The following is a 9,825-nucleotide window of genomic DNA, read 5'->3' on the forward strand; positions in this document are numbered from 1 at the left end:
TTGCATAGATACGTTCTATTAACGAGGATTATCTTTTTATGGAAGAATGGTACATAATTAAGTAATTCCCCTAATAATAATTTTTTAAGTGTTCTGAGTTTTTTTTATTATGTAACTATTCAACAAAGTCATAAGGCACTCAATGGTATGCTATATTGCGACTTTACTTTGTATTGGACCCAGCCACACCCTTTGGCTGTTTCACAATATTTCACTACCTTGTGCCTTAATGGTTAACATACAAACAGGTTGGTCTTGCATCGAAAGCTATACTGAAAAAAGCTATTGAAGCGATGACATCCTAATAATGGAGAAGTAGAATGAATTGACTCTTATAATATAATATATTATAAGTATATAAATAAATATCTCACTGAGACATTTCAGTTCTGCAGTAAGATGAATTTATTATATTCTGCACAGCTAATTGCTCAGAAATGTTGCTTTGATTTAAACAAGAACAAAAGCAGTTGATATGTTAAAAGAAATGCATTAATCATTAAAATATGGTAGACCGGAGATTTAGCCTTATCCACAATTTTCAATGAGTGAAGCAGACTAGCTAATGTGTTCTTAAGAGAACAATGCAACACTGTCAAAAGTACATTTAAATTGTGGTTATGTAACCCATAAATAGCCAGTACTTGAGCAAGGCCTAACACTCTATGGCATCTTTATCCAAATGTTCATTTTCATGAGCGATTTCATTGCAAATACAGAGAAGGGCACTTTTTTTACACAAACCCTTATCACTGAGATCACAAATGTACTGTACATTGAATATTATGCAGGAACATTCTGCAGCAAAATTAAGAAAAAAATAAATCGAAATTAAAAATGACTTCACATGAAATTGATACAATGCAAGCTCTACACAAAGTAGGAACAGGTTTTGGATGAGTGTCCATTTTTAATCTATTGTGCTAGATTCTAATCCATGAATCCTCCATATCTCTTCTGCATGCCGGGCAGTGCTGTCTCGCCTCCATCCTCCCAAGTGCGTTTAAGAAACCCATTGGTTTTCTGGCTATCCAGCCATTCAGGCCTACCCACTCTGCGCATAAACCCACCATACCGTTTGTGCAGGTCTCTTCCTGCCTCCTCAAGACCGCCGTTACCCTGTATGCTCCTCATAAAGCCCCCGTAGCGTTTGACGACATCCCCTTCTTGCTGGTTCTCTGACTCTGAGGTAAGGCCAATTTTGAGAATCTCTCTGAGCAGTTCCACTCGGTCTTCGGCTTCACCCTCTTCTCTGTCCTTCTTCATAAAGCCTCCATATTTTTTACTAATGGTCTCTGTGCCATCGCTCTCAGCTGGGGTGTCAATCTCTGCAGCCTTCTTAATCATGAATCCCCCATATCGCTTCATGAAGCCCCCATATTTCTTGATGAGAAGGTGGTCTGCGCTGTTTTCTTGTCTGAGGTTGTCAACGGCAAGATGTTCCTTTTCAGTCAGGATGTCTTTGCAGATTTCCAGCTTTCTGGAGTCCACTGTTCCTTCACACTCTAATGTGCAAGTCTATGGGTAAAAAGGATGACCAAGAAATGAAAGGTCCACCAAATTAGTCCACCAGAGGGCACATAAATGCAGTCTTTTAAAAATCCAACCCTACAGCCTCATCAGGTAATATTCAACAGTTCTGCTATAATAAATACAAATTGGATTTGAATCAAATCATATTCTTTAAATTTATTGTCAATCTCTAATGATTAAACATACACAAAAACGTGTTTACATAGTTTAGGTTACTTTTGGTTTAAAACGTTAATCCTTAATTCCACTGCTAAAATCTACCTACATGTTATGAATTCTCTGAGACCAACAACTGTAGTAAAAGTTAAAGCACTATTATATTGTGTTTACATAAAAATAGTTCCACTCTTGAAAAAATAAAATATATACAAAATCAAACAAGAACTAAATTTTGGTTTATAATAAAGCTGTACAGTCAAGACATTTAGACATTTAGTAAATGAATTGCCCACACAAGGTTTCGTTTAGCGGGAGAAACAGCAAGTGGTCGACTTATTGGATAACTTTTGGTGTTGTTTTTTTCTCTGTAATTTTAGGTAGAAAGTATGAATATTTCAAACAGGTTAAATGTGTAATGTGGCAGCTGAAACTCACCAGTGTGTCGCTTTCTGTCTGTTGACGGAACATGCGATAGACGCAGAGTGCGCACTCTCTGCCGCATTCAGCATGAACTGTCAGCACGAGACAGGCGCTCAAAGCCAGAGACCACCAGTTCATAGTTAACGCCATGGGCTGTAAACAGACAAATGAATTGTAAATATTTACTAATATATTTTTTTGAAAATGTATTCTAATGGAAGTAAACCATAAAACGTTTTTCATTATAGGGACGCAAAATGTATCTATGTATTGTATTGTGTATCTATGTATATGTAAATGTATTGATGAGTCTATCAATTGTTATTAACAAGATCAGCAGCATGTACAATATTGAGCTCCACCAGTTTATTTAGCATATCGCAGAAACTTTCAGCTTACTTTAAGTGATATACATAGTTTTTCATACCTGTTTACAGTTTTCTTTGTCGATGTCCACGGTAGTGTTGACGAATTGCTTTTCAAAAAAGCTTTGCAAGAAGAGATGATTCGAGGCAACGACTCCAAGAGTACAAAGATCAAGTCACTTTTCACTGATGGAGCTTGAAGGAAGCGTCGTTATGTACTGTATCGCCTCTACACAAGAGGTTCCCTTGTTCTGATCGAGAGTGACTGTCACTGACATTTTTAAACAGTGCGTCCTAATGATGTCACGCCGTTTGCAATCTGACGTAAGCAGGAAAATTCATGCAGAGAATGACGGAGGTAAACACTGTTTTTCCCATACATAATCAATCATACTTTTTCCAGGTGATTTATAGGAGGTTTTTGATGAAATCACAAAGTAATGACAGTCTTCTAAGTTTGCCTATAACCAAAACCTGCTCCTAAGCCTTGTGTGTTTCTTTTATAATTTCATACATGATTCAGCTCCATGCACTATTATTTGCTAACAGTTGCTGTTTATGATAAGCATTTATTGCTCTATAATCCACACTCTAATGCAGTGGTTCTCAAACTTTTTCGTTGTAAGGCCCCTTTGTGTTAAGTGCATCGCTTTGTGGCCCCCCATATAAAGACGTATAATCTTAAATTTAGAATTTTAATTAAACCAAAAACATTCATTTATACAATGCTGGAACCTCAATTATTTTGGTTGGTGGTGTCATTTTTCTGATGTTTGATTGCATAAAATCTATGATACATTTATATATTTCATAAAATGCCACAAAATCTGTGGCCCCCTGGATCCATCTTGGGGCCCCCAGTTTGAGAACCACTGCTCTAATGTGTTTCACTGCTGTTCGGCAACATTGGTCAACCTATTTAATGGCAATTTCTAAAATGCACCACAAGTAGACAACAAGACAAAGTGTTAAAAATAAATAAATAAGGACTAATGTGCTTCTGCCTGGCCCGTTGGTCCCTAGTGGTCTGTGGACATGTATTAAATAGAACATATTTTTGAAAATGACATGGCATTTCTGCCTATTTCAATTTATATTAAATAACAGTCTATTAAGCACTATAATATAATTAATCGAGGTGCAGTGACATTTTAAATGAAAGTTATGATCAAGTTTTTTTCTCAGAGTTTCGACTGGAGTTTGGAAACTGTCATTTACACAGTCAAACAGATGCTCCTCTTCATTGAACTCATACACAGCTGAGATCATTAAAGGTCAATTGGACTATTATCACAAGAAATTTTAGATCTATGTCTACCATATTCCAGATGTAGCCCGAAGTAGAAGAAATTATTTCTCATAAATGGTCCCTGGAACATCAATAAGAGGCCCTGGGTAATGGAACTTCCTGTTTACTCTAATAGACCTTAAATTACATTTGAGTAAATTCTATGTATGTCTTTCTATTGATTCTATGAACTGCAGGAACTTAATTTGTAGATATTTATTTCAGTTTAGAATTTGCTGACAGCATCCTCTTCATAAGCAAATCAAATTTCACAGTAGGCTGTGATTATAAACATTAGTCTAGCAACACAATTAATGTCAGTAAACACATTTGTCTAAGTGAGATAAAAATATATGGTAGCAAAGATAACATCAGGACTATAAAATCATTGTTGCATCCAATTTTATCCGTTTAAAAGAGTAATGTTGTTCTTATTAATTCAGCAGACTTTACAAGAACAAATTTACCAGACCTGGGCATAATCATGCACTTAGTCTCTGTAAGGGTTTTAATCATTCAGTCAGCTTCTCAAAATGGTGTATGCTTTTGATTAATTCTGAATTAAACATTTTTTTTCAATCATAGATCAATGTAACAATCCTCACAACTCAAAAAAGGTTGGTTAAATTTAGCTTGAAGCGGATCGACAGTATATCACAATCCTTCAATAAAAATACAAAATGACAAGCCATGGAGATGTAATATAGTCAGTGTGGACTTGTCCTAAGCGGAAATTTGCATATTTACCAATTTAATGCACTATTTGAGAGCATAACATTATGTCAATAAAATTCAAGGCAATTACTAGGTGATGATGGCTTTGCCTTCTGGGGAGACGCTAAAATCTATGTGTTTAGTAGGCCTAAACCTTTTTTTACCCACTGACATGTTATAAACTACAGCAAATTGTAGTTTCATATTATTAAGCTATGAACTTTATGTAAATCAACATTTGGCATTGACAGATTTTTGCATATTTTATTTACAGTATTAAAAAGTTAAAATTGATGCTGTATTAAGTTGAAGAATCTGGACTGCGAAATAAAAGGATGCTAGATGATGCTTTAACCTGAGCCACTTGCATAGATTATTTCATTGTACGGCCATTGTACCCCTGAGCAAAGCAGTTAACCCTGTTGGTCCAAGGTGATAATGCTTGCACTCTTTGTCATGAAAAACATCTCCTAGATGACTAGAAAACATCAGGAATAAGAGTACGATTAGTCCTCAGAGAGCAACAATGAAAGAGTGTGAAGTAGCACTCATCCTTTCACAGGCCTTAAAACATACTTTCCGGCAAGCATTGTATGTATAAAACACTTCCAGTTGACCTAGTGAATTTCGTTCCCACAAGTAATGAAACACATTATAAAATTTTAAATTATAAATATTTATATCTATATTTAGGCTATATTTAAATGTCCTATATTGTACATAAAACTTTTAGGATTGTCATTCAACTTTTGGTCAAACCAAAGTGCTCAAGTTATAGTAACAAAAGTCAAACATCCACATCATGTCTTGAGATAATTGGGGCATGATTAAATATGATTGGCCTTTGTGGTCTGAGTAAGCAGACTTTTAATCAGCTCCCATATTCAATTTCCTGTTGGGTGAACTAAGGATATCAGTGCCATAGTTACAGTGTCACTCAGACTATGGCTGAACAGAACCAATGATAGGTATAGTTAATTAAATTCTGTCATACATAAAAGAAATCTGAACTTCTGTGTTGTATATATACTTTATGATCACTAATAAAACTTTTATTTACACCTTCTCAAGTGGACAACATACTAAATTTCAAAGGAAAAGTCACTCTGTTGATCTTCTGAGTGTCAGGCATGAGAAGTTAATACATTTTATCTTCTTGCAATTATTATATTATGGCCCACTGCGGTAATGAATTAAACAGAGGGGTGCGAATAAAGATCAGTAAACAGATGCTTAATAGATTATCGTAAATCTTTTGAACTTCCCTATTTTACAAATCACAAGAGCACATTTGTTTTTAAGTACATAACATGCATGTATAACATTTAAATGATTGTACATGATACTGTACATTTGTATTACACTGAACGCCCCTCACTTTTATTTCAGGCACATTTAGTGTTCTTCAGCTGAGAATAACCTCAATTAGAATTTCTAATTAAAATGAAATATGTAGCCTTTATTAATTATTTCAAAGACCAATATTTACATAAAACATGCAATGGCACTGTCAAATCAGGCTGAAATGTGCATTAGTAACATCCTGTCAACTGTTTAAAATGAACTTGATTAAAAAGATTTTACAGAATTTGCAATGCAAAAAGTAAATGTAAAATATCTCCTGAGACGCTATTGCTGCATAAAATGCTATACAAAGTGCTATTTTAGTGGTGATGCCTTGAGACTAGAAAAATTGTAGCACGGGGTTAAAACATAATCCAATCTTTTTTTAATTCATTGTTTAAAACAGAGATATTTACATTGCCTTAAAACAGTTGAATTTATTAAAACAACTCTATTTATAATCTTATTCATGCATATAATCACCTTTGTTTGGTTGTTCTGCATTTTTCATCTGTAGATTACAATATTGTTCATGCTTGATAAATAAAAACTAAGAGGCAAAACCAAAGAAATTTCTGCTTACATGAACATATGAAAACATTACACATTCCATACACACATTCCTTGTCTAGAGGCCAAGACGAAGCCAAATTTGTTTGCCTTTAAAGGCCTATTTTCAATAACTCCAAAATAACATACAGATCTTGGTTTCCATTTTCTCATTTTCTTCAGTGACAACAATTTCTTTTCCACTCTGTCTCCAGCGTTCGGCTTCGTCTTAAGCACACTTCAATAACCTTTCCCTTTCTGTGAAAACATTTACTGACAGTATGGCTTTGATGAAGCACTGGCTGATCATTTGAAAGCGCTCTTCCAATGTTCATGTGGTCTCCTGAGCGCTGGTTGGTGTGGCCCACGGGCTGTGTGACTGTTTCAGCAGGGACCCTAGTGTCACAAAATACATTACCGGCCTTGTTTATCCATGGGAGAGAACGCAATTGCTATAATTATTTTCATTTTCATCAAAGTAGGGCAATGTTGATGCAGTGTTTGTGTAATGTTACAAAATTACTGTGAACTGACTAAAAAGGGTCTATTCATTAGAATGGCTGATACGGGAGTCTGATGACTGTCCTAGTTCTCACCACATCATTTCTTTCACTTTATCTCTCTATCTCTGCCCAGTGTCATGGATGCTGTAAAGATACAGAGAATACTTACCCCAGTGAATTGAGCAGGTGATGAAAGCAAGGGCGTAAGTTTGATTTTGACATATAGGGACATAAAATTGGTCTGCAGAGCTGCATTGTTGCTTAAAATAATTTTATTTGAAATAGTTTTCTACAGTTTCCTTAGAAATAAACCAGAATACAACTACTTTTTATATACATACGTAAATGCATACATTGTTAAAACTACCGTATGACTGAGTGCTTAATAGACCTCTATAACAGTGCAACCTTAAAGGCAGAATAGGTATCCTGTCCAGAAACATTTTTTGTTACAATAGCCCTGCGGTTAGTACGCAGACATATAATGTTAATGCACTTGCAGCACGATCCGAGTTCGATTCCCATCTCAAGTGTCTTTTGCCGGTCCCACTCCCCTGTTTCTAATCAAAGCTATCCTGTCTTTTCTCCACTGTCCTATCAAATAAAGGCAAAACACCCCTAAAATATAACTTAAACAAAAAAAGAAGAAAGAGGGAAAAAATTGACGTAGCCAGCGTTTTACACGTGTTTTTACACGCAGCATGTGAATGGACCTAACATTTCTATGATAAAACAGTTATCAAACATTAAACATTTAGCTACTTTCATCGCGCTGGCTCTTTCACAGTTAAAGCGGACCTTAACTTCAGCTTCTGTCCATAGCAAATCCCACATTCTTTTATTTGTTTGGCCACCTCAATTAGATTGATATTGACGAGCTCATATAAATTAAACTTCATTCCGTTTCGACACAGCAAGGTATACACTTTATTATAAACCCCCTGTTAGCCGTTTTCAAATATTTTCTTCATTTTGTTGAAAATAAATGCCTGTATAATCTGATATGTGATGTGAATGTAGTTTGGCAAAAGGTGGATTCGATCTTTAATTCATATGTAGAGACTGTACTATTTGTCACGATTCTTAATCACTACGCCACAAAAGCTGCTGGGAGAGTATCGTTGTTTTTACACTCAAAATGTTTTTTTTCTCAAGAAGTACATGCGTACATGCTTCAAGAATAATTTAACGGATTTAGTTTGTAATTCGTTACATGCATTTACGAAATACATTCATGTGTTTGGTGGAGGCGTGGCTTTGGACGGCGAATCGCATAGAGGTGGGATTATAATTTCAGTGCTAGCAGGCTAAAGTTAGCACCTTTCCAAATCAAGCACTCCACCTTTTAATATAATGCACAACAAATAAAATAATCATGTTTTAAAAGCCTAATCACCTGTGACCCAGAGCCATTGAGAGAGAGTTCTGCCAACTCCGTTGACTCCCATGGAACAGTTTCAATGGAGGCTTTCAATAGTTCCCGGAAGTTACTAGTAACGCATGGAGCTGCGACTAAACAGACCAACTGAGGTAAACTTCTAACCCATTTAAAGACGAAAGCCATTTAATGAATAAAAAAACGAAAGAAATAAAGCATTTAAAGAGAAAACATAACTTCCTGGAACTATCTGAAAGCTCCATGAATCACGTGACGCTCCAGCATTTTGGACTTCCGTTGGCAGAACTCTCTCTCTCAATGGCTCTGCAGTGACCCTGCCTCTGCCTCTCCACCTGGGCTACAGCTGCTTCTCCCACCCAATAAAATGACACAATTGGTGGTGCATGGCATCTAAACAATTCAAAGCTCTCATTTTAAACACACACTAAGAAATTATAATGTAGATTGTCAACCTATTTGTCGCAGTACCTAATTTCTCAACTAACATACTTCTATGTCATTGTTTGACCTCACCTGTGACCCTGCCACCACCACAACATGACAGGCCGGCTTCTGTCACCTGACCTGACAAAATAACACATTAAAGACTTAGAATTGATATTAAAAATAGCGCAGTTGGTTAAAGGGGTCATATGGCGCTATACATGTTTTTCTGTGTCTTTGGTGTGTTATAAGTTGCCCATGCATGTATTAGACACGTAAAATTGCAAAAATTAAAGTGTCAGAACAAAAGATGCATTCTATCTAAAAGCGAATGCTCACCCAGACCTGCCTGAAATGCCTAGTGTAACCACACCCCCACAAATCTACGTCAGTTCGTGGTATGAGTTGACTAAGACCAGCCAAATGTATACGCAAGTAAGGTGGGTGTATCTGTCAGTAGAATTGCTTTGGAACCTGATGTTTCACATCACACGCTTGCAGTATTCGACCAATCACTACGCACTGCTTAACTGGTCAATCATAGCACCCCTCGCTTTTCAGAGCTTTGTAAAAAATCTGCGCGTTTCAGAGAGGCGGGGCAAAAAGTTTATTGACAAAAATACGGGACAAGATGCGTCACATATTTATTCAGGAACAATGTTTTTCCCAATGCATGACAATCCCCTATTAACCGGATGAGTTATATAACATATATAACATATATTTGAATATCATGAAAATTGACTGTTTCATATGCCTTTATTAGCTAAAATGCTTATTTTTAATAAGCATCCAAATTATGTTTCTGTCTAACTGTTTGTGATTAGTTCTGCTGTGTGAGGGTTATGTTTTAGGCTATATAAAATGTATATCATGAACCTATATAAATATCAAACAAACCAAAGTAAGCCACTTAAACATTTTCTAAATTGCTTTTGTTTATGAAATTTGTAATGATTATTGGAAGCTTTAGATATCTAAGTCAGTGGTTCTCAACCTTTCATGGTCGCGCCCCCCTGTAAACCCATTTAACATTAAAAAACTGGCGCCCCCCCATACTGTACATTGAGGATATATAAGAATAAGATAATATGAAAAATATATAAAGAAGCAAAAATACCTGTATAT

The 9,825-nt window shown here is 35.8% G+C and overlaps 1 protein-coding gene across 1 annotated transcript; it reads right to left on the reverse strand.

Annotated features, from left to right (window-relative positions):
* Positions 1-318: 318 nt before the first annotated feature.
* On the reverse strand, positions 319-2,724 carry penka (proenkephalin a). Its single transcript, XM_057334402.1, has 3 exons — positions 2,540-2,724; positions 2,128-2,265; positions 319-1,518 (listed from the first exon to the last, which is right to left on the reverse strand). The coding sequence occupies exons 2-3, from the start codon at positions 2,260-2,262 to the stop codon at positions 931-933; spliced, it is 723 nt and encodes a 240-aa protein (XP_057190385.1). The 5' UTR covers positions 2,263-2,265; positions 2,540-2,724; the 3' UTR covers positions 319-930.
* Between the last annotated feature and the right edge of the window lie 7,101 nt (positions 2,725-9,825).

The sequence above is a fragment of the Triplophysa rosa genome, linkage group LG5 (assembly GCF_024868665.1).
Source record: "Triplophysa rosa linkage group LG5, Trosa_1v2, whole genome shotgun sequence".
Lineage (NCBI taxonomy): Eukaryota > Metazoa > Chordata > Actinopteri > Cypriniformes > Nemacheilidae > Triplophysa > Triplophysa rosa.

Bases quoted from the DNA above. Each gene is read 5' to 3' on its own strand.
- penka (XM_057334402.1), bottom strand. From the start codon at position 2,262: ATGGCGTTAACTATGAACTGGTGGTCTCTGGCTTTGAGCGCCTGTCTC. The intron at 1,519-2,127 runs GTGAGTTTCAGC...TTTTACCCATAG, and splicing joins AGACAGAAAGCGACACACTG to ACTTGCACATTAGAGTGTGA.